Source organism: Strongylocentrotus purpuratus, unplaced genomic scaffold, assembly GCF_000002235.5.
Source record: "Strongylocentrotus purpuratus isolate Spur 01 unplaced genomic scaffold, Spur_5.0 spur5_scaffold_9, whole genome shotgun sequence".
NCBI classification, from domain to species: Eukaryota; Metazoa; Echinodermata; class Echinoidea; order Camarodonta; family Strongylocentrotidae; genus Strongylocentrotus; species Strongylocentrotus purpuratus.
In genome coordinates this window covers 795208-821536 of record NW_022145615.1, presented here as the reverse complement: position 1 = coordinate 821536, position 26329 = coordinate 795208, and the positions used below count along the sequence as shown (strand labels likewise).

Sequence of the window (26329 nt, the reverse complement as noted above, 5' to 3'; positions counted from 1 at the left end):
ATCAGTCAAAAAGAAAAAATATGCTTAAATCATTTGTTTGGATTATAATCAATAAGATGTTGAATTTAAATTCTGAATTTGATAACCAGTGGTCATCATTTTGATCGTAATAAACTTTTCTCTTTTGAATAGAATGATGAATTCAGTGTATATGTTGGAGTAGCATTTACGCGACAGTCAACATTTGAAATTGTACCCCAAAAAACGTAAAGCGAGAAAAGGTCACATAATCACGATTGTTTGTGTTAACATGGTCTAAAATATTGATTTCTCGAAATCTCGTGTGACAAGCCTGTACCCCTATTAATAAAAATGTGCACATATGAAAAGTCCGAAAAGTTTGATCTTTGAGGAACTCGATGATGTGACATCCCTTCCCCATCCCCCCCCCCCGAGAACGGCTTGTTAGAGATATGGGGTGGTATTCTCTTAAGTTAAGCCGGGACTAAGTCCAGACTAAACAAGAATTTTAGTTCGCACTTCTATGGAATGCTAGGTTTGATCTTCCTCCTTCAATATTCATGACAAAGATAATCTACCAAGGACTTTGTTGAAATTTAGTGTATACTCATATTATCTTTTTCTTCCTATTTCAGTGCAAAATTAATTTTTTGGACACTTTTCATTGAAGGATTAAAATAATCTGTTCAGGGTAAATTAGTTCACAACAGGCACTCCATAAAAGTGTGAACTAACTAAGCACGCGCTAACTTAGTACGCGCTACCGGAATACCACCCATTAGCGTTAGTCGAGTTGTTAATGGAATGACGTCATATACACGAATCGCATTACATCATAATGTATTTCCTTTTAATGTGGCAACTACTGCGAAAAATAAATGGCGAACAACTCGTGAACCCATTATGACGTCATAATGTGGTTTCACAGATCAACAACAAAAATGACAACATAACGTGACCTAGTTATAGCTGCATACGCGTAAATCATTGTGACGTCACAGTAGACAGTTGTGTGCGCGCGCTCAATGTTCTATTTAAAGCCCTTTATGACGTCACAATGCGATGTACAACCAATTATTGTATGTTCACAACTCATGGCTCTTTATGACGTCACAAAACAGCTGCACAGTAAAAAGTTCAATTTTTCGAGTACTAAAAAATGCTTTTGTTTTGATTAAAAACTAAGCAAAATATTCTGTTGTTCAGTGAAAAAATTCAAGGGGGAACCAAATGCAGTTGTGCATTGCTTTTAGAGGTATCAATTTTTTAACGCTTTTCGGATGATGCCGTTAACGGTTTGTTCCCAGGCGTAAACACTCATATATCTGATTGATGCCCATCTGTAAAAACTAAAAAAACCTCATTACAAACACAACTAACCTAGGGAATATACATTTTCAGTCGTTGCTCATGTATCTTGAATGATTATGAGAAACAAAACTGATAATGCATGATCTTGTCTCCCTCGAGAATGAAAAGTAACCTGTCTAGAAAGGCAACCTTTCTAAAGTGGCAACTTTCCCTGTTTCCCTTTGGTGGCCCTCAATAGGCAGGTTTGACTGAACTGTTTTTCAAAGTACGTACAGGGTCGGTACCCCCATGCACTCATAGCTGTACTGATTTCTCATTCACAACAAAATAGAAAAAACAATTACTTTAGCGAAGACGAAGTGAACCAAAATGCCAATGGTATTTTATAAGCGGGTGAAGAAGCGCGTATTCATCGTATTTGCATGCAGCGCGTAGCCGCCTCCGGCGCCCCTTGACCGATACCTATTGACCAATGGCATATTTCGTTTCATGGAGCGTCGACAGGGCGAGGCTGACTAATGCGCATGCGTAATGCATATTATGACAAATTCTACTAAGGAGAAGCCAGTGCATCGTGGAAGTGAACCCGAAAAATCAACGCCGGTATAATTCGTAAATAACCGTATTTTGTTTTAATCAAGTAGTGTGAACTATTGAGAAGAACAGTGTAGACATGCGTTTTATTCTGAGATAGAGCAGATCAACTCGAGAGATTTCTGAAAGCTGATATTCCACATTCTTAGGTTATTTGTTTGTTTCGTAGCGTCGTTTCAACATTTGATTTAGCTACGCACGATTTTTTACCGAACACACTGCTGTATTCATTCACCTCCAGGTGAAAGACCGCAGTGTAGACAACGGAGATCGGCCGCTGTACGGCCAAGTTGCCCAGTACGCCTCGTTTCGCGTTCGTCTGGTAATTTAGGCTTTGCAAACGGATGTAAATAAAGGTCTATCACTCATCATCAGGGACGTCAACGCTTACGGAATTATTCTGGAATTTAAGGGATTAACACCTGGGAAACTGAAAGGTGTACGAGCGCGAGTCGGCCTCCACCACCTGTAACAAAACATTCTCTTTTAAATACTCGGCTGGCAGATGGAGTGTCCTCACTTGTCACAGAATGTCAAACAAGAAGTTTGTCAAATAATAAAGAAGTCACACGGCGAATCCACTTCGTCGTGGGTATGTGCAGGTGAGAAAAACAAAGGATATCTGGACCAGTCTGAGTAAATTTTTGTAAAGTGTTCCTAATCAAAGATGAGGTCACAATGAAATTTAACTCATTTGTCCTTGTCCCTGAGCTGACCTTGCTTGTACCCACTGCACTACTGCCTTGTTTATGTGTGGTGTCTCCTTTCATTAAAAAAAAAAATGCTATTAAAAATAAAGATATAGATCTAAACAACAAATGACATTTTCAGAGCTCAATCCTAAACCTGGCTTTAGCCATAGATCTAGATCTTCTTCTTTGCTTGGCCTCCCCCCAGTTTGCATGGTTTGGAGAACTGCAGTTGGTGCTTTCGGACAAGAAATTAGATAAGGAGGGAAAATTCTGCCACAATATTTGCAGTCTTCTTTTTCTCCCTCTGCCTTTGCCAGAGATCATGATATTGTCTTGTAAAACTGACTTAACTCTCCATATGAGTTCATGGTTAACAACATGTAATTTAAAAACTTGTTTCTATGGATGTTACTGAAAATAGAGACGTTTTTTTGAGAAAAATACTGGACAAAAAGGTAACTGAACATATTGCCCATCATTAGAACCAATTGGCACCAAGAGGCTGTAGAAGATCTATTCAATATTAAACAAATAAAACAAAGTAATTGACACTTGATATAACATATGTAATTATTAGGCATACAATTATAATGTTCACCGTCTAAGCTGTTTCCACAAAATGTTACATGGCCAGCAGGACATAGATGCCCGAACCCACATTAAACCTAAACCAGATCGTAGCAGACGCGGGCACTCAAGCCAGTTCGAAATACCATTAGCCAGATTGGATGTATACAAGAACTCATTCTTTCCTCGCACAACCGGAGCATGGAATAATCTTGATCCGTCCTTAGTATCCCTGACTGACTCAGCAAAGTTTAAAGTAGCACTCCTTCCGAAATATGTCCACTCTCTGCCACCATGACCTCCAGTTTAAATTCCACTAGGAATTTTTTGGAGGAACAACAACCAAGTACCAAGTACCAAGAAGAAAATTCTTTTGCTACTGAATTCTGTAATTATGTCACGTCTAAACTCTAAATTGATTATTAGTAATGTAGAATTCAGTTGTAGCAATGTCTCTGAATTCTTAGCAAAGTTCATTAAGTTGATTCCCATTTCTGTTTGCTAGAGAGAATAACGAAGAAGATACAGCAGATATTGAGAAGGGGGATTTTTCGAATGGAACAGTTGTTCATGTAATTGATCTACTTGATTTGAAATATTTTGCTAAGAGTCATTTTAGATCTTGAACATCAAAAACAAACATTTTGCACAATAAACTTCCTGCAGAATCAGGATTGCATTGTGCAGGCTTGTGTGTACCTGGGCCTGTGCAAGCAAGGGAAGTACATTTACATGCACACGAACATGTATGGGTTTACATGGAAATGCAGAGCTTGGAGACTCCCTTCAAACAAAGCTTGTTTTTAAATTTGGTGTACTTGTCCTCAATACATTTTTATGCACATGTCTTTAAGTTTACCGTAAGCAGTCAATAAAATCATTGTTTAATTTTTGTACATGGGATGCATTTTCTTAAATTTACTTGTAATGTACATGGCAGTACTTTTACTAAATATGAATTTAATAAATGAACCTTTGCATTACTCTAAAGAATACCTGTAATATATTTTGACCTATCATGAGAAGAAAAACAATTTTAATAGTCACAATAGAAAGTTATTATTTGTATTCGCCTTCAAATTGAAAGTGTAAGAATGTGAGTGTGCATTGTCAACTCAAGGCAGGCTTGCCTTACATTTGTGATCAGCTGATGCATGCATTACGCAGTATAGTCTGTATTTGCAGACTTCATTAAACTTTTGGGGGCAACAGTCTGGGAGTACTTCTTTAGTTAGGTGACTACAGTTTTGATTTTATGCTTTATAACTTGATTTATTACTTAGCAACACTTACTTGACAGGTTTTATTTGCATTTTAGCTTCTGGTCTCGTAGTGCTTTTTGAAAATTTACCTATAAATTGTTGTCATGACTTTGAAGATATTCTTTATTTAGACTACACATTCATGTGTGGGAGGGTTTGTATTGCGACTGGTTGCCTTTGTTGCGTAGTTCTGACTTCAAGCTAATTCCAGTGCATTCAAGGCACATTGCAAGGGTGAATTTTGTGATGAATATGTTATTTATTAACTTCTTGGGGAGAAGAATTTCCTTTTCTTTCATACATGTAGTTTGAGTCTAGCATTTGATTCATGACCTCAGTATGTCAAAGATATTCATCATTGAAAACTGTTTGCATGCATTTAACTGAACAATCTTATCTACTTGTGTGTGTAAATAATTTGTAAATTTAAATGTCGTTGACTTTAAAGCATACAGCGGGGGAAATACATTCAGAACTTGAACTGTAAAGGCTTGGATTGGCAGTCTGAATGACTTATCAGAGGAATTTAGTTTCATATTCATAATTTGATCTTTGAAAGAAAAAAATTATATTACACAGTGGAATATGAAATACCTGATGCCTCATAGAATGATTGAATTTAAATAGTACAAATAAAAGAGCTAATAAAATGTACACGACATTCTGTCAGTGTAGGTGTACATATTAGTGAGATTAGAACATGTTCAAAACGAATCCCTAAAAGTCCATTTCAGAAAATAAATTATAAATCATTATCTCTTGCTTGTTTAGAGGTTATATATTGTTGCAATAAAATATGCACATAATATCAAATCAAAAGTATATTACTGGTGAACATGTACATGTACATACAGGTGTATATATATATATAAATGGTATATATATTTAGAATCAGTATTTAACCAGAAGTCAGAATTTGATAAGTTTTAGGGTATGGAAAAGAGACTAGATACGCTGCTGCATGTGACCTTTAGAAAGGCACAGGGCATTGAGAGGTTATCTGGTAGCAGTGCTCTCAGCTCTCTCAGCCTGGTGCAGATATTTGGCATGATTACTTACCATATTTTTTATTTATGCTTCCCAAAAGATTTAATATTAGTATTGTGATTTGCACCATAAATAAATGCAGAAGCAGAGGATTTATAGGTTGTTGTTCAAAGAATTCCCTCCCCCCCCCCTTTTATATTTAAATAATTACCCATAACAATGATACTTTACAAGGGAAATTTTAAGTTAAGAGATGAAATATACAGAAATAAAATACACGTGTGCGGTTATTTAATTTTGGAAACACCAAAGGAGCTCTGGTGAAATATATGTATATATATATGTACAGTAGGTGTAATCACTGTGAAAAGTCAATTGTGTATTCACTAATACTCCACTGTTTATTGATTGGAGAGATTATATGCACAATTTTTAATTGAATTGAGGATTTGCATACTGTATATGAGGTACAGTGTATGAGTGTAATAGTATTTTCAACCATGTATCACTGTACATGTACATGTGAATTCATGCTTAATGAACGACATATAGTACAGGTGTATGTAGAGAAATAGGCCATACACCAGGAATATTCCGCTAATTTGCTCAAGAGAGTCGCAGTTTTAAATGACATTTCCAGACTACATTTACAGTATGTCCAGAAAGAAGGTCCAATGCAGCCAGGCACACACTTACATAGGGGTTCCAAGTGGAGGCCATGAGTTCATATGCCCTTTCTTCTGTGTGGAAATGTTTAATTAGTAAACAATCAGTGACATGCATGCTAAGGTACAAATGTATTACTCAACATTGAGTCTAAAGGCCAAATGCTGAGGGGAGGGTACAGCTGGTTTATGAGGCATTCAAAATATCTCTAAAGAAAAATGCACAATTCATTTTTTTGAATGAATATACAAGAAAAGCCTAACTGTAACCTTGAATATAATTTGCATGACAAAAGCATGGAGATTTACATGATCTTGTCCTGCAAATATTTTCCATCTCTGTTCCATCTACTGTATGTACATGTACACATTACACAATATGCATGCAGCATAACAAGTTATTACAGACCATAAGGCCATTAAAAAAAATGTAAACATGTACACTGTATGTATAGCAACCCTGTTTGCTCCTTTTTTCTTCTTATAAACAAAAATAAAATTGTTTTCCTTTTTTTTTTTAATGTAAAAAAACAGGCAAAACGAACTGCTAAAACGATCTTTTTCTGAATTAAAAAAACCCAAACATAAATGCAGGCGACCATCTTGAAAAATAGCCCCAATGTTAGGGAAAATGTACTGAGCGGCCATTTTGAGGGGAAAAAAGGGCCTCCTCCTTCCTATTTTTCGAAAAGGCAGGACGCTAAACTTTTTGTTGTTGTAATGGCCTAATAATTTCATAACTAAACTTACAGTTGTTTGTAACTTTGGTTGTAATAAATGCATGGTCTTGTTGAACATTACATTGTACATGTACAGAAGTGTATGATGAAATAAAGAGATAATGAAAACAAAACAAGGGCCTTCACTTTCAAGTCCAGCCAGGCATAAATTATATCAGGTATAAAAAGGTCATACAACGTCCTATTTCAGGGGCTAAAGAGAGTAGCTGGGAGAGCTCGAGAGATAGAGAGAGAGAGAAAGAGAAAGCAATCCTGCTGCAGAATCTTGTTTCTATGTGCCCCATTCTTTGCTGAACTGCAAATGACCTCACCTCTCTCTCCCTCTCTCTCTCTCTCTCTCTCTCTATGAATCGAATTCTCGTGATACACTTCCCGTATGTAGCACGTTGGTGCACATGCTGATCGTCGTATTCCATGTAAGATGCAGGCATGCGGTCCCAACACTACCCCACTTGCAGTGTACATTCATGAAGCAAAGTGATAATGCAACATTCTTGCATAACTTAGCTATTATTTTAGTGCAGTCTAATACATGTATGGCAATGCTGTATATTCGTACTGGCATGCATATTGTAGACTGATGACTCATTGACTGGCTGTTTAAATACTCTTTGAGTTCACAATATGGCAGTGATTCGTACAGAAGTACTTGTCTGTAAATAGTCCCAAATAATACAGTGTACATAACCTTTTGCATCATCATTATTATTTGTATAAAATAAAGCTTAGCCCTCCCCCCTTCCCCCCCCCCCCAAAAAAAAGAAGTTGTATTTGGAGTAATAGGCCATAGAAAAATAGGGTACATGTACAGGTGTACAGGTGTACATGTACATGTAGGTACACAATATCGTTATTGTCCTGGGAAATGGGATGTAGTGTTGTACTTGCAGAGTTTGTACGTGTACAAGAACAGAACATCGATTGCTCGAGTGGAAAACAATACTTTTGTGTTTTTGCCTTACCGGGATTTTTTTTAGCGATGAAGTTGGATGAATTGGTAATAAATCATTTAATCAAATTAATAGAAAATTTGATCATTGATTTCTTTTATCAAATATTTATTTTATGTGTTTATTACAGCAAATTGTTTGTTATGTTTTGAACTTAATTGTGGTGAAAACCTCTATGTAGGTAATACATATACTGTATACATGTACATGTACGTTGTATAGTGCACAAGTTAATTGACATTGATTTTTATCCCATTAACTCCAATGTATAATCTGACCTTTCTGTTTTTACTAACAGTTTGTCGATCCAACAAAAATCCCTGGATGTGTCTAGCTTGTGGAGTAGTCCTATGTGGAAGGTAAAGTACTGTCGTATCCTCTATCATCATTGATTTATAATACAACATAGAATTATGATACTGCATGGGCTGTTATTTTGTGATTTTTAGCATATTGTTTTAGGGTCATGATTTTAACAAGCAGAAAGGAACGAGCAATGCGTTTGCCAATTTTTAATCAAAGTACCCTGTTTTAATCATCACAAAAACAATTCATGAAATGTTGGTGTCTTTTGTAATCTGTGAATTTGTGTAAAAGATTGGTTTATACTACATGTAGCTATACAGTATATTGAGATATCTTTATTACTTCAGGCTCTGTAAATGGCACATACACAGTAATGTCTTGGGATTCAAATGAATCTTGTTGTATGGATAGATAAACAATCAAATTGGTTATCATTAGAAATCCACTTTGACTATTGGGAAAATATAATATAATTATTGGAGGAATAGAAAGGTTGTCAAAGAAGGCAGTTCAGTTCAGTTATACATTTGAATATTTGTACATGTAGATTAGATAATGCTCAGGGTTGCTTCTGTATTGATACTGAATGATTTGAAAGGGTGTGACTGTATCTTGCCGTCTAACAATACTTTGTTCTTTGTTCTACATGTATGTATATGCAGGTATGTGAATGGACATGCCAAGAAACACTATGAAGAAAACCAACACTCTGCCTCCATAAATTGTGAAAACTTAGCTGTATACTGGTGAGTAAAACACACTCTACAAGGTCACCTTCAAGGAAGGAGATTGGTGTCTTTGTAATCATATTGTATTGTTGACATGTATGTAATATTGAGGTTATTTTTGGTACTGGTAATAAATTTCCTCTTTGGGAACCATGAATCAAAATCATGATAGGTTCACTGTATCTTTTACCCAAGTACTGTATGTGTAGACATTAGTTTGTATCAGCAGTCAAGTGGTTCAAGCATGTCTGATCAAATTCTAACTCTTTGGTCTGATGAATTGTTGACTGTGTTTAAAGTGGGTGGGTTTAATGAATCACAAATCATTTTTCTATTGATCAGCTCAGCTGATTAAGTGGAATGATGGATGTGAAGCTGATAGATGAATGAGTACATTGTCATTATGATGTTTTTAATAGTTTCTTACATTCCTACATGTATGTACCTGTAGATAGAGGTTTTGTAGTTGAATGATTTTATCACTTGACAGGAAATGCAATGGTCATGCATGGGTTTAAGCCTTACGCTTATTTCCTTGAGCAAGGCATTTCATCTACAGTGTTCCTCTCCACCCAGGTGTTAATATGGTACCCGATAGGATACGAATGTCAATGTGGTTGGATTAGCATGTACACGCCAGTAAAAGGCGTCTAGCTGGAATGCTTCCTCATGGAATGGAGAATGTGTATAATAATGTGCAGAATAGCAATTTAATCCAGTGACCGGGGTAATAATTATACTGTATGCACTTTGGTCAGTTAATGGTAAAGGGCTAAATTTGGTATTATCGTTAGTACCATTCGTATTGTGCTAATTAATTGGATTGCACACATGGATGCATTTGTTTACTATCATTTTATATGTGAATATCTTTTTCTTCTGTACTGTATTTCCTCTTTTTATCTTGTTTCACTTTGTTTTTCCAGTTATGTGTGTGATGACCATGCCCTAAACGATAACAAAACAGAAACCATCAAACATGTCCGCCAATTCCTTCAGGCTAAAGTCAAGTGAGTATTGGGTCCAAAAGCAGTCATATCAAAGCTAAATACTGTTCCTGCTTAATATCCTGAATGTGATGATTTTCTTTTCATATTTAGAGCAAAATGTACAGTAAATTATACATCATCTGTGTATAAAAAAAGAAAGGAAAAAACAGTAGGGAACACAGAAATGTATACAGTATGTACTACGGTTTGAAGGTAAGTGTATGAAATGCATTTATTGTTTTATTCAATTTTGATTTTCCATTTTAAATACATTGAATGACTTATTGAAGTTGTAATTTTTTTCATTAAAGTGGTATTGTTTTCTAAATAAAAGCAAATGATATTGAAAATATCAAATTTCATTAGGTTAATTGCAAATAGTAACAGTCTTCATTTTGACACGTGAAGTGTATGATGTACTTTCTATTCATGAAATATTGATTAAATAACCCTGACTTTCAGAAAACAGTGAAAGTGCTTTGCCTTTTCGTATAAACTGCGGCAAAAACCACTACGGCAAAGTAAACACTCTAATGTAATGAATGGCAAATGCGTTTGAACAAAAACACATTATGGATGTAATGAAGATCCAAAAGACCCAAACCATGCTCACTTTTCTCTTGTTTTATAAATTGTAGAAATGTGAAGCATACTACTTGTACACCAATTTTATTTTGTTGTCACAATAATTTTTAGGCAGTTTATCTTGTCATATGTGAGCATTGCTCAAGTTAATGAAGACTAAATAATGCTGTGTTGCGGACAGTGAGGGAGATAGGATGATAGGTAGAAAACACTTTCCCTAGCAACCACAGGGAGTACTTTTTAAATATACATGTAGGAAAAACTGTATAGCCTTGGCTTCGTGCAATACTGCATAATTATTACACACAAAATTCCCTCATTTCTGCAGTTTGAGGATCTCTCAAAGAGCCATTAAAGCCATTTAATTTGAAAATTGTATTACATTTTTGCTTTTCCTAGGTTATTTCCCACCTTATGAATTGTAAGAATCCTTGCAGCACCAGATTTAATGGCTTACTTTTTGTCAGTTATCAGATGGTTTGGAGTTTGTATGGTGATCTTTATTTGTTTATTCATTTAATTGACGAATAAGGGATAGAGTATGTTATAATCATAAATTAATAAACTAACTTTGATTATCACTCTGTTTTTAGCCTCCAGTATGAGAAGCAGCTCAAGACTCTAACTGGTGATGTAGCTGGAGATCACATAGATGGACCACCTAGGAAAAAACTAGCAGCAAACGTGAGTCAAGTCATATCCAGTCAGACTATGTTCTGTATTTGTAGTAAATTCCATTTTGATTCCATTTCAGTGAAACAGAAATTTTTCGGTTATAAGTTCTAAATACTTAGGTTGGATATTTTGGCCGCAAGATATTATTGTTTAGTTATTTTGTGCAATTGAGTTCTTTGTCATAGTTAATTGATATTTTTAACATATTACATGTAACAAAGGAACTTGTCTTTTGATCAGTGTTAGATATTTTACTCACAAATCTAGCTTTTTAATGGTATTTACTTCTCATGAACTATGTTAACGTTATTCTGTTTTATTTGTAACTTTATTCTTTAACTAGGTATAATTGTCAATATTATGTACAATGTAGTAGATTGGAAGGCCAAGCTTCATTAACCCACATAAGGAATAGAGAAATTTGAGTCAAGGATTTGACCCTCATTCCATTTGTACTTATTGCATAGTGTTTCCTTGTTTAATCTTTTGCAGACGAGGGCTAATATTCCAGGGTTGCGGAATCTAGGAAACACCTGTTTTATGAATGCTGTACTACAATCACTGAGGTACAGTATGCTGCCTGCGGTTTATAGATTATTGATTTCAAAGAATTCCAGGCATTATTGGTATGGGTAATAGTACAGTTGGTTCATTATGAAACATGAAAAATAAAATCAGTTCTAAATTGGATATTTGTCAAGAGGAAGTGTATATAATTTGTACTTCTCTTATAAACCCACCTGTTTTATACATTATGTTCTAGTGCTGTAACATCACGGATATCTCCAATTCCGTTTAACCGCCAGTCAAAACCGGACGGTTTTCGGTTAAACGATTTTAAAAAAAAAAAAATTAATTTTTTTTTTTTTTTTTTTTTTTTTTTTTTTTTACCGACTCTGCAACTTTCATTTAACTGCGAGGTGCATTTAAAGGGGCCGATTTGTGCATGTGAACTTGTCACAAATAATAGTAACAATGTTGTTTTTAGAAGAATGTGTAAGATCATTAATGTAAATTAAAAACAGTAGAGGACCTAGGACAGAACCTTGTGTAAAAGTTGGATGAATTATTATTATAAACTACATATTGAGATGATGAGATCTATTACAAAGATTACTTTCAAACCAAGATGACAGACAAATTGGAGTGTTGTTCTACTTCTAGTTTTGGAGTGGTGAGTCAACACACAGATTACTGAGCTGGGAGACATTGCCAGGCATAGTGCCAGGTGGAGGGGCATAAATCGAAACTTTGAAAAAAATTTAAAAAAAATAAAAATAAAAAATTATAAAAAAAAAAAAAAAATAAATAAATTTAAAAAAAAAAAAAAAAATCGGGAAAACGAAACCGTCCAATTGAAAACGGAATCCGCCATGGGCGGTCGGATACCGGACGGTTAAACGTTTGACTACAGCACTATTATGTTCATTTAAATTATGAGACATTGGTACCATTACAAATAAAAATTATCGATGTTTATTTTATTATTACTCTTGGGTATGTTTTGATGTTAAAGGTAATACAAAGTTTTGGTATGGGGTCATGAATTTGGTTGAAATTAACATATTGGAAGCATATGCGATCCTACAATATTCAGTGATCGTTGTCGCGGTTGAAATCGAGTCTAAAATTATGAAATTGTAAATAATAAACTCTTTATGTTGTATAGCTCCCTCTCAAGGTCAAGATATTAATTAAGCTATAAAACAATGTTTCATGACGAAAATCAACCGATTAGCTATTCCCGTTTGGAAACTATATTATCACAACTACATATTCTGAGATTTTCATGGATGCAGCTACCATTGTACAGCCGTAGGCACTATTTGATTTTTTTTTTAATTTACCTGGAGCACCGGTAAATTTGTATATTCAATTTATCTCAAAACCAGAAGCATTTTAGGGGCTAAATTGTCTAGTGCTTATAATACATCCACAGGGGCATCCAAATATATCAAATTTGTAAATAATCACTATCCACCCAATTTTCAAAATTTTCCAAAACTTTGTATTACCTTTAAACTAAATTTGTCTCGGGCTTACATGTACTTGTTTTTGTGATACTTCACCTTCAATCAATGAACATTAAAGGACTTCAGAGAAAATAATATCTTGTGGCATGTATGCTTTGCAAATATCCTGGAAGGCACATGTTTTATAGAAATGTAAATAAAATCATGACAATACTATGATTTAGATGTTTAAAATGTATAATATTAGCTCTCGTGATATACAAGTGAAATTCAAACTTCAAATGGGAAGTTGAGAGCCAACAAAGCATAATAAAAATTACAAACTAAAACTTGTGAATTTGAGAAATGCACCTTAGGCAATTTTATTCAACATTTTTAGAATCATTGTAAGTAGCACATAATGTAAACTTGTTATATTAATGAGAGCCTTGTTTGTGTTTTACGTCCTGTAGTAACATCAACCAATTCTGTGGCTACTTCAAAGACTTACCAGCTGTAGAGCTTAGGAGTGGAAAAACAGCAGGAAAGAGAATCTACAACACAAGAAATATGAAGCATGATGATGTGTAAGTATCGTCATGTTACCATGGTAACATGTATAAGGTCTGGGATTATCAATCAAAACGTGATTGTCAGTTTCTGAAGTCCATAGAATAGTGATGTTTGTAGAGCCAGTGTGCAGCGGCAAGTAAGGAAATTTTCTTGCAAATCATCTGCTATGATAAGTAAGATTTGTTGTCATGGAAACCATTGTAGAGTCTGGGAATCTTGACGAATGTTAGTCAGGTTTAAGGAGACAGGGGATGAAGAGCAGAAAGGTTTTATCACCCCATGTCATTGAATAATCCATATGATATTGCAGTGTTTGGCATATCCCTCCAAGTTTAGCAGCAAGTTAGTAAATTACAGTTATCTTACTAACAACATGTCTTTGAGGCGAGGGTAAACAGCACATCACATAAACTTCTACCTCCAAAACATAAGGAGTCATATATTAAAACTGCAAGTCATGAATTGTCATGCATGAAGTGTTTGCAAATTTCGCTATTGGGTCAGATTTGCAATTGACAAAACACTAAATTTGTACAATTTGTAAAGTAAAAGTTCCTGACCTTTAAAAATGGTTATTATAAATAAATTGTGAAAGTTTCATGTCATCAAGGCTTTTTGTTTTACAGTAGTCAAGCCTAATAAATTCCAGATTGAAAGGCATCGTTTAACAATGTTAAATCTTTTTTTATTTAACTCTCACTATCATCCCTGAGTAGTGCTTAGTAGTAAAGCCCAAAGTGGAGTGAGTAGCACTCAACTAAATGGCCTAACTAACCACTTAAGCCTCGTTCTCACATAACACAATGAACTTCTAAAAATAACCAAAGGCAGCAAAATAAAGCATTTTGGGTGTAAATGAATGACAATTGGAGATAATTTTAAAAAGAGGTCCTTTTGCTTATTGTCTGTGTTTTCTAAAATACAGAAATGTGGCATGTGTGGCATGCTTTAGTCATTTTATTTTGGCATAGCAGGTTTTTAGAGGTTTTCATTGTTATGTATGAACAAGGCTCTATCACACAGAACCAGCAAGCTCTCAGTCATTGATGACTGTTTCTAACTTAGATGTTATGATATTCACTAATACTTTGCACTAATACTCAATTTCCAGGAGAATATTTTGATATTTGAAAGTGAAACCATACCTATTAGACATGTTTCAGCAAGATTACACTCTTGTAAAACTCTTGTGAAACACAGGATGCTTTTAGTAAGCAGTCTGAAATATAATGTATGGAATAGATATCACTCTCGAGAAATTACTTGCATAGAAAATGAATTTCTAGTTCCCATAGGCAGGTCTTCAGATTCAACTCTAAAAGCAGATATTTTGTGGAATGACTTATTTTCCGCCCGGTTAAGAAAACAGCTGCCAAATGTGAACTGTTTGAGAGTGACCATGAGTGTTAAGTGCATACTAGCTGATGGTCTCTCTGTAATCAAGAACTTGGCTTATGTGGGCATGCTGCACTTAATTGCAAATTTAGTAATATCCTGTGTAAGGAGAAAATAATCTGTTGAAAGTCTGCTTTTCTAGTCCAGCTCTCTCTCTGAAGACATCAGATAGCATACCAGGAAGTCAATAATGAAGCATGTTTTACCCAAAAGGTCTCACAGCTGGAATGCGTCTAGAATTAAATGTTTTAAACATATGTAGGAGAAATTAAACTTCACATTTAATTTTTCTGAAGGTTGTATGAGAGTACATGGAAAATCGCTTTGAATATGATATAAAAAAGTTGTGAGAATGAACTGAAAAGAGAAAACGCTAAATGAATAACTGCACAATAACAGTGAAAGAAGGACTTGTTATAGTTCGGAGGTTACAATTTTAGCCAGTGATCTTTACTAACAGAATTCCTGTGCCAGTATACATGTACATGTACATGGACCTTAAGAGATTCACTCCCGACCCAAAAGTAGCAGCAGACATGGGATATATCAATTTTTAGGATGATATAGCCATGCATAAAGCCTAAACCAGCTTTACAATGCTTGGATCAAAGAATTAAAAAAGAAAACGAAAAAGAAGAAGACAGATGCCATACAAGGGCTGCCGGTATGTTTATTAAAAAAGTTTTGTATACATCCCTTCCATCTATTTTAACCAAGTTTGCCTTGTTGGTGTTTAATACTTTTACCATAAGGGTCTTGCACAAAGTTACACTGTTTGTAAGTGTTAGTCTACAGCCTAGATGGTTCACACCCTATGATATTACCCTTTGCAAACTTATGTAATCTGTATGAATCTCATTGCTCATACCCTCCGTGAGGTGCGTAATTGTCTGCTGAGAGCTGAGAGGAAGGGATTTAACTCTTTGCAATATTATATTGATTTATACCCTTCTGGCTCCCAAAATATGATATAATGCAGTTCTTTCATCAAACTGTAAAGAATATCACCTGTATGCCAAATGATGCAAGTTAACATCATTCTGGCGCTGAACATATTATATTAAGCATTTTCTTCAATATAAGTAGATTATGTTTTCTTGATTATGTAAAATTGATAATTAAACCTTGAATATGTTTGTTGTACTTCTAGGTCATTGGTAGAGGAGATAAGGAAGACACTATGTGCTCTATGGCAGGGGGACCAGACAGCTATCTCACCTGACTCACTCTTCACTGTCATGTGGAAGATATTCCCAAGGTTCAGGTAAGAAGATTCTATGTAAACGACACCATCAGATCGCTTCATTGGTGGTGGTGGTGGTTATTTTTTCTGACTCCTAAGAAAGCGTCCATGCTTGTTAGTAAGCAACCAGATGGCCGACGGCTTTAAGTCCTCTCCGAGGGACCTGGGGATGAGGATTAATGCCTTACCAAAGGGCACTAGCGCATCACCTTGGTTTTGAACCCTGGTCACCGGATTACGAGACCACTGCTCTACCAACTCAGCTATCGCGCCTCCTATAAATGGGAATTTTGCCTATGGGGCATCTCTGTGTCGAAGATAACATATGACTCTTTACTGTATATTCCATGACTTCATAGGACTATTCACTAATGTTTTTTGCGGTATCATTTGGAAATAACAACAAAACACATTTTCATCAAGTATTTGAATAGTTGGTAGGCTAGAAAATGTTGTTAAAATGTTAATTTTTCCATTACCAAATCGCCCTTTATGTATATGCTTGCAGGGGTTACCAGCAGCAAGACGCTCATGAGTTCATGAGGTACCTACTAGACAGACTACACACAGAGCTCCAAGGCTCCACCTGGCCGACCACACCAAAGAAACAAACCAACGGCCATGCAACCATTGTCAGTCTCATCTTTGGTGGTCTTCTACTCAGTGAGGTCACGTGTAGACCCTGTGGCTCACTCTACAAGAAGATAGATCCATTTCTAGGTAGGCAGGGGCTTGATGGCATGGTGGATGTTTATTTGACATGTAATACTTAGAAAGCACATGTAATACTTAGAAAGCAAATGAATCTTCTTGTTGTTTTTTGTTGAGCATTATGGGCACCTTAGGAGATAGTTTCATCACTAAGTTATCAGGGATTAATTCCCAAATCATGTAGATCCGTGGTACCCTCTAAAGGAAGAAAGATCCATTACCAGGGTGACTAGGTTTGACAGCATGATTGGTGGCATTTAACTTGTGTTGCTTTGAGAGCTACCAAACCTCTTTATAAAGGCCACCCAAGGAACCATTAGAAGTAGCCATTTTAGAGAAGCCGCATTTCTGAACTGGGTCTGTGAAAACAGAGTCCCCTTGACTGGTTCCTGTGGGTTAGGTGTTGAAACATCAATTACCTGGTGCCCCAGAGAGGATGTAAAGCTAGTGTCAGATCCATGTGTGAATTTGTGATTGAGCCTGTTTAATTCATTATGTTCAAACATCACATCCTTAACATCAATTTGAATTCTGATAAAATGGTGAGCATATATGGTTTGGAAGAATGATTATCTATTTCCTTCATTCTTATATAACTTGTGATTAATTTTGAATTTGTTGTATCAATTCACTAATACATGAAATTCCTCTGTGAATTGGATTCTCCTGAAGCTCTTATGGTTCATTTCTTTTTTCTCCCCTTATTTTATCCGATTCTTTAGATGTGTCATTAGATATTCCAGAGAGATTTAGACCAAGAAGTAAAAACAAGGATGGTTCACAAGTATGTAGGTTACAAGGTAAGACAAGAACTGCCATAGTCCTGGAGTCTGGTCCTAGTTTGTCAAACAGTTAACTGAGTGGTTGAAACCTTGTGTCTATTGTATGGAACCAGTGAAAAGTAAATGAGAAACGTTGTGATTTAGCTCATGAAAGTTCCCAAGTACACATGTTTTAAGTAAAAGAAAAGAGGACAAAGATGCAGTTAAACATCAACAGCATAAGCGCCAGGAGTGTCAAGTCTGACAAACATGAGCGCTATATAAGAACCCACTATTATTATTATTAAAATCACTGTGAGGAATTCTCACCTGTACTGTAGGAAATCCACAGAAGCTCATGTGAGTGAAAGAGTTCTTATTGTTATTTGAGGTGTAAAATGTTATTAATCATAACCTCAGTTTTAGTCACTGCTGTAAAAATATGGTCCAGGGTGTGTGGGACTTGCTCCATTCTCCTATCCCCCCAGAAGTTGAACAAACATTCATTTGTGTCTTATTTGTCAAATCACACTACTTACTACGTATAAATACTTACATGTCACTAAAATTTGTCCCATAGAGCTTGTAGCTGTGTTGACAATACATCAGTGATGTGAGATTTTTTTTTTTAAAGCTGATTTTGAATGACTATATGTCTTGTTTGGTTGGTGTATGCAGATTGTATGCAGAGTTTCATTGCGGTTGAGGAGCTAGAGGAAACAGAGCAGTACATGTGTCCAAAGTGTCAACAGAGACAACCATCAACAAAGAAGTTCTGGCTCAAAGCTATCCCAAATGTGAGATGATCTACTAATGATTGGCAAATTAGCCCCTTAACTTGATTCTACACTGTAGATTTACTTTATTTCAGATTGGTTTATAAACTCCAGAATACTTGTGTTACGGTCAAACCTGCTTTAGTGACCACCTGTCTACAAAGACCACATTTTTGGTTTCCCTTGAAAAACAATTTCTCATTGAAACATGTACTAAAGGAACCTGTCTGCAAAGACCACTTTTTGTGTTTCCCTTGGGCGGTTGCTATAGACAGGTTTGACTGTACTTGTGGAGTAATAAAGGTCAAGGAGAGGGGGAGGGGGTAGCGATTGCGATCAAACTTATGTTTTCTACTCTGTTTTTGTTTGTTTTTTCTCTGTACCTGTTCATTGTATTTCAAATGAAAAGAATCGGTCTGTATCTAGATGATGAACAAAGATCACCTGTTATTTTCTTGCTACTTTGACATGTCCCGTCTTGTTGCTCGTTACTTTTGGGAAATCATAACAGAGACCTTTCTTTTGAAGAGCTTATGATATAAAATGAAATAGATTTCATGTAACATGATATGACATACTCATAGTGTTAGATGTTGGGTAGTGTCGAGAACTTGGGACAGATAATGCGAGGGACAAACGTTTGTAGAGGGAGAATAATAAAGTAGGGAAAGAAAGAACAACAGAATCAAACAAGGCTATGTTGCATGTTTTTTTTCCCCTAGGTGCTATGTATACATCTAAAGAGGTTCACATGGTCAGGGTTTCTACGAACCAAGATTGACACCTATGTGCAGTTTCCAATGAAAGGCTTAGATATACAACCATTCATGCTGGGACCAGAGGTAAGAGATCAACCATATCTGATCACCAAAGCAGTGGCTTCGTGCATTATGAGACACAGATGGGCACATATGATTGTCCATAGTCTTGATGCCTTTCTGTCTCTTTGCTGATGATTTCTTCTTCAAAATGTGATAGGAACAACAAATGTAACTTCTTCATATCTTTCAAAATGTTATAGTTCCTTGCAATAAGAAAACCTTAGATCAAGAACAAACACTATGCATTATATGCAAAGAAAATGTGAGTTTTATGTAGGAAATTAGGATTTTTTGCATTTGGCTGAGCGATACACTTCATAAAAATGCTTAAAGCCCCTGAAATTTTGCCATTAAATTTGTTACGAATTTGGGGCTCTTAACACTTTCGAGGGGTTTAATTTTGCTCCCTTAATTCTTCCTCAACTGAATAAAAATGGATGTCTGAAAAGGATGTGTGACTGTGATTAAATTTTGCTGTCTATAAAGTCAAGTCAGCTGTTCCTTGCATGTGTCAAAACCTCATTTCATTCATTATACGAGTCAATAAAGACAAATTTAGCCAAAAATTGACTCAACTGTGGGATGTTGATTCCTGTTAATTTCGTGAAATATTTAAGTAAAAAATAATTCCTAAATAACTTGACAATTATCCAAACACACCATCACAGACTATTTTAAATGATTGTAGGAGTGAATAAGTAGTGCTTGAGCTAGATGACTCAGCAAGAGAGCAGTAATCTTGTAACTGGGAAGTCCCAGGTTCAAATCAAGTCAACAGTGCCCTTTTGAAACCTCATTACTATGTTCTTGGGTTGGACTTCAAGCTGTAGGTCCCCTAGTTACTTACCATCAAGTTACTTTTCTTAGTTTGGTATTATAATCCATTAGTTAACATAATATTCATACTGTTACATCTTTACTGCCTTTGTTTTACAGTGTCAAGATGAGAATGTGAGCACAACCGTTTATGATTTAGCTGCAGTCATTGTACATCAAGGATCAGGGTAAGTCTTCTTGCTTCAAGACCAGGGGGGGGGGGGGGTGTTCACAAAGACTAAGATCGACTTCAAGTTGGACTTGACTATGACAGCCATTCATGCCACTGGTTGCTCTCACTATTGGTCTCTCTATTGTGATCTTTAGATAATATTTTTTCCTTCAATAATGAACTATCAAAAATTGTAAATTTTGTAGATTTGCGGCCACGATTTATACGTCCCTTCAGAGACCAATGCCAGTAAATGATTAGAGCAAACAGTGGCATGAACTGCCTGCCATAGTTAAGTCCACTTAAAGTCGATCTTATTCTTTGTGAAACACTCCCTGTTATCATATCCTTCTCTTTTCTACAACAAACTCATGATTCTGAAAACTCAAGCAAAATGAGCTTAGATTGCTGGATAAAGCAGGAACTAACATATGCTAGATTTTCACAAGGGGCTCTGTGGAAGCAAAGAAATTAATTTGAATATTGGTAGATTGTTTAGTAAGGGTAAAAGCTAATTTTGACAATTTACGTTGTTCGTTGACCCACCAAATGTATTTACCAAGTACATTGATTTGTGAAAGGATGTTTCCATAGTATATTGGAGCTCCTAGATTTCTTTTAAGTTTTCAATATATTTTGCCAACAGACATTTTTTTCTTCCATTATTTGGTGTTTATTGCTCCTCCAAAGTTCTTTAAATGGCCTTGAAAATCGTATGCAAGTTATCTCTCCTTTTCTAGACTTTCATGTAAATTATGTATGATGTAATTTATGACTGTTGCACATTCTGTCATCCTTGTAGCTCGTATGAGCTTTAAATTGCAGTGGGAGTCTCACTAGTCATTATTAGCTTTGATTGAAAGCCCCACATGCAATCAGCCAAGAACTTAAAGAACGTCCTACAGAGCTGACAGTCTTGGCCCTTTCTGTTACGTTTCTTGCATACTTAGTAAAGGATAATAGACAGTTCTCTAACATCATTTTTTTTTAAATTTTGTGATTGTGAATTATTCTATCCCGACTGATCTCTATTTTAGTTTCTTATTGATAATAACAATAAAATATTTGATATTTTAATAGCGCATATATCCACCCTGGAAAATGCTCAAGGAGCCTTGATATTACTTTGGCTCTTCTAGGCTACTGATTAATTGAATGATTGTTTAATTTTACATTTAGTTGATGATGAAATACACCAGGACCCGTTGCACACGGCATTTTTTCAGTGACAAATCTGCTGATAACCAATCAGAAGCAAGGATTTCGGTAGCTTATAACAAAAACTGTAATTTGTCACCGATGACAAGTTTTGTGAAACAGGGCTCCACAGGGGCCTGCTTTGAAATTTGTATGTGTACTGACGACCTATTTATAATGTGAATTGAGGTGTTCAGAGTTGCAATATAGAGCCCATACTCATCAGCCCCCTGTCAATATGGAGCACTGCTTACATGTACTTCCAATAGCTTCTGTGTAGCACAACCCTTTTTGCAGATTTTATTCCTCAAAAAATATTTAATACAAAATGTTATGTTTGGTTTGGTTTTTTAGGGCTGGTGCTGGACACTATATAGCATTTGCAGTCAACAACGGTGAGTCATTATTTACATTTTGATCATCAAGGTCTTTGTATGGTTGTATGACATATACTGGCTGGAGTACTCCCCAGGGAGTGGAGATTGTGCACACAGTGTGTTCCAGAAAGCATTGAATCCAATGACCTGGGTAGTAGCGTATCTGTAAAGCTCTTAGAGACATTGTAGATGTATTAAGCACTATATAAAAGCGGATTATTATTATTATTATTATACTTCTAACTCTAAATAAATGCTTTACATCAACCATGGATCAAACAATATGCCTAACCCTAAATGCATCCCTAACCCTAACCCTATACTTTTGATGAAATGGAGCCTAGAGCAATTGTTGCTGGAGTATGCGTAATGTCAGATTATCTTCTTTGTGTCCCAAGACAAGAAATCTATCATATTAAAAAAAAAATATTAATAATATCTTTTCAGAATGAGTATATTCTTCCAGAGCTCAAGAATGATTTAAATGATTGAAAAGGAGTAATTTATTATTTTTCTGAGGTGTATCAATTATTAGTTTTGGGGTAGGACAGAATGGCAGGTTGCCATGACTAAAAGTACTGCAGATATGTATGACAGATACTGTGAAAAATTGGAAGGGCTTGCTCCTACCACAATCATTTGCACATGTAAACCCAACTAAATTCCTACAGAAATTATGTCCATTGCCTTCTCCTTTAACAGATAGAATATCCTGATTTATGTGATCCTTATGACGGTCTTGGATGTAATCATAAAGTCTATAGTGAGAATGCTGCAGATATTTGCAAACACTGCTTGCTTACATCATATTTTATCACCTGACGAAGTGTTGCAGTGGCACACAAAACATTGTGATCTTTTAGATCCCTTGTTGACCATACATTGCGAGACGAACGAATATCACTAGCGATATTATTTTCAATAGTGTTTGTATTGCTGAAATTCCTGATTTGCCATGTATCAAACATAATCATTTTCTCATCATTTCTCTCTCTCTCTCTCTCTCTCTCTCTTTCTGCCTTCCACACACATACAGGTCAGTGGTACTGCTTCAACGATAGTACAGTGACCCCCGTAGAGGAGAAGGTGATCACCAGGTGTAAGGCGTACATCCTCTTCTACGTCAGTCATCAATTCAAGGATGATTTCCTCTCCTTCTCTAGTATCCACAATGGAAACATTCCATCATAGTCACCTGATCAGTCACCTGACTAGTCACATGATCTATAGATAGCATGGACAAGATCGCCTATATATTTTTTTTAAAGAATTGATAAGAGACGATACGAGATGCGAATGTTGTCGTAATTGTTGTAGTATCTTGGTAGGTATGTCGCAGTGATGGCTTGCTACACTGTAACCTTCAATGCATACGCGAAGGATTTAATCGTAAAGAGCGCTCGCTAGCTCATCCTTTCTATCGCATGGTTTCTTTTCTGCCGTTATCATTTGCTGTCTCCATGTCGTATAATATGCTTCAAGGCCCGCTGAGGTAAGACTTTGGTTCAGAGTAGTTGAAGAAAAAAAATTCAAGCTGCTTCAATTTGGGAATTATTATGCTACTAGCAAGAGAATTAAGCACTGAGGTAGACACTCTGTAGATATTACAAAGTGATCAAAAACACAATGGACATGTTCCTTTTTTTTTCTTCCAAGAGTTAAATAATATTTTATTAATCTTCTGAAAAGAAAATTTAAATAAAGCTCAACTTTCGGATAGCATTTCTCATGCTCAAATGTTTTTAAATTCTTCATTATTCACATACTAATCAAAGAATAGAACTGTTATATGCATACTTTAATAATCATTGAACGAACCTCCTCTTTCTTTTGGGAAAAGTAATCTTTGGTGTTTACTGAACAGACTGGTGCACCTACAAAGAGCCCTAATAGTCAATTGTGCAGAACATCTTAAGATTACTTGTGAGGAGTTGAAGCTAGCACCTTATTCTCTTAGATAATAACAGCTTAAGGTTACTTATGAGGAGTTGAAGCTAGCACCTTACTCTCTTAGATAATAACATCTAACAGTTACTTGTGAGGAGTTGAAGCTAGCACTTTATTCTCTTAGATAATAACATCTCAAGTTAATTGTGAGGAGTTGAAACTAGCACCATTTTGAATTTGAGTGAATTTTGTAAGTAACAATATTTTAACAAAATGAGGTTCGTATGGCAGTATATCATTTCAATGTAACAAATCTACAATTAGAAATAACTTTCTTCACAAATAAAACAAGAGCACTAAAATAGACCACTGGATTCTTATCTGGACATAAACACAAACATAACAAAGCATTCTTATGTCTTTATGAAGATGCTTACTACAAGGACATTTTATTGGAATATTATTAAGATTGTGATTTGTTTTAGGGAAAGTCATGGAATACAGATTTAGGAATGATATATCACTGCACAGGTTTGACTACATTGCCACAAGTGCAAGAAATACTTGCATAACATTTACGTCCCAATTTCTTCACCCCCCTTATCATTGTTTTTAGCATCAGATAGAAAATGTAATTTGTCACTGTGTCGATGTTTATATTCAAAACTATGTCCAAGCGAACATTAATCCGTCCATGTTCATGTCTTGATTATCACAATGATTATTTTCGTGTACGTTTAATAATAGCCTAGAATTAGATAGAAATTCAGTATGGAATACATCACGGATAGGCCAGTGACATAGCAAGTGGTCAAATTTAAAATTCTTTTATTTCCCCTCACAGTATAATTTCATCTACATCTTATTTTGAATTCTAACATAAAAATTCAGGAATGCTCTCAGAATCCTTTAGAATAAAAGTCAATGCTTTTTTAAGAGGTGTCTGTGGAATCTACTCTACCTGTAGTATTCCCGTTTAGCCAGAGGAGGCTCCAAAAAGGGTAAAGGAAAAGATTTTCTTCCTCTTCTTCTTGCATTTGTTCCTTTTTGTTCAATCATCTATCCCTTCTTCATAAACTTCCTCAACATCTTGAGATATTTTTATCTTCCTCTACATAATCATAATTTACTTCATATTTTAGTTTGTGGATGGTCTGGCAAGTAGCCTGTAAACAATACAAAACTTATCAGTTGCCAAGCCAAGTTCAAAACAGCAGCACATAGCATGTAGAGGTGTTTGTGTGCTCATGCTGCATTGATGCAGGCTTTTTGTAAAACAAGACACTTTCATGAACCATTATCGTTATTTTTTAAGCAGGATAATTTTTCATATTGCAAAATTGCACCTCTCTTAGTGGCCACATATAATTTCCCACTAGTAGAAAATGTGTGTTGAAGATATTCTCTAGAAAGGCCACTAGTCTACTGTCTAGAGGTCATTTTGGGGGGTTTCTCGTGGGTGGCCTTCATAGACAGGGTTTGACTGTATTTTATTTTGATTCAATCTTGTTTTTAAATTTGGTGGCATGAAATGCTCACTTATCACTTGTGAAACTTGCTTCATGCACACAACCGTTCATGGTTTGAAAGTAGTGTTTGAGTGGATGTCTTTTATAAGCCAAGTGAGCTTTGTAGGAGGTTTCACCATAAAACCCATTTAGCGCCCTCTCAGTCATGACATGGTAAACAACATTACAAAAGAAATGCAGCATCAAAATAAAAACCATTTAATGTGAATACGAATGGCAAAGTAGAAAGAAATTGTAATCTGTAGTGGATTATTGCTGGCATCGTTCACTAAGAGTAATTAATTGGGAAGGTGCCTTGATCAGCTCACTCGGGCCTCTGGACGGCTTGTGCTTGACTTTGGCAATCAACATGTTATATATTCTGTGATACATGTAGCTCAAATTGAAACCACCCCCTATGTGCACTATTTCTGTTTTGACAAGGGTCTGCTGGCATTCTAGTTATGGTTGAACATAAGCAAAACTTGTGAACATTATTTGTTCAACGATAAGGTTAGTTTTGTGTTTACTTTTTGAGTTCTTATTAGGTTATAAATCTTTATTGGCATTTGTTAGTCTGATTTTTTTAACCTAAACAGTAACATCATTTGTACCCATCAGCCCTGAATCATGGCAAAAACCAAACTGTCTAAAAATTATACCAAGATAGTGGATAAGTTTATTTTGATGAGCATATGTGATGGACTTAGATGATTTGTCCCCTCTTAAGATTAACATAGATCTGAAAGCAGAGTTTCTTTTTTCTTCAATAAAAGATAGAAATGGAGAGAAGACGTATCGTGTAGTAACTGGTAAGCAAACATGAAGTGGAAATGTGTAGAGTTAGATAAAAGAAAAAGGACCACATTTGTGCAATTCTAAACCTTTATCTATGATGTGCATAGTAATGTTGTGAGTATTTCATTTGACTGTCATTGAGATATTAATCCATTTAGGGATTTAAAACTTGCTGTTCATATAACTCACAAATAACGATTCCCATGTGTGCATTTGAACAGTCCACGTTATCAAGAACTTATTAGTTGTCCTTTAAAATGGATCACGATTGCTTGTTGGTATTTCAATGCAAAAAGATGCAGTTATGTTGAATTACAAGTTCCCTAAAAT

The 26329-nt window shown here is 35.5% G+C and overlaps 1 protein-coding gene across 1 annotated transcript; it reads left to right on the top strand.

Annotated features, from left to right (window-relative positions):
* The first annotated feature begins 1818 nt into the window (after positions 1-1818).
* Positions 1819-26271, top strand: LOC576305 (ubiquitin carboxyl-terminal hydrolase 3). The gene is made up of 15 exons (XM_776625.5): positions 1819-2468; positions 8028-8088; positions 8698-8781; positions 9690-9773; positions 10931-11021; positions 11505-11578; positions 13438-13551; positions 16083-16196; positions 16684-16895; positions 17609-17686; positions 18326-18444; positions 19146-19265; positions 20181-20248; positions 21784-21824; positions 22843-26271. Exons 1-15 carry the CDS (start codon positions 2372-2374, stop codon positions 22995-22997), a joined length of 1512 nt encoding a protein of 503 aa, XP_781718.4. The 5' UTR covers positions 1819-2371; the 3' UTR covers positions 22998-26271.
* Positions 26272-26329: the final 58 nt, after the last annotated feature.

Excerpts from the sequence above, each read along its gene's own strand:
- LOC576305 (XM_776625.5), top strand. The coding sequence starts at position 2,372 with ATGGAGTGTCCTCACTTGTCACAGAATGTCAAACAAGAAGTTTGTCAA. Across the intron at positions 16,896-17,608 it reads GAAGATAGATCCATTTCTAG|ATGTGTCATTAGATATTCCA; the intron begins GTAGGCAGGGGC and ends CCGATTCTTTAG. Across the intron at positions 17,687-18,325 it reads ACAAGTATGTAGGTTACAAG|ATTGTATGCAGAGTTTCATT; the intron begins GTAAGACAAGAA and ends TGGTGTATGCAG.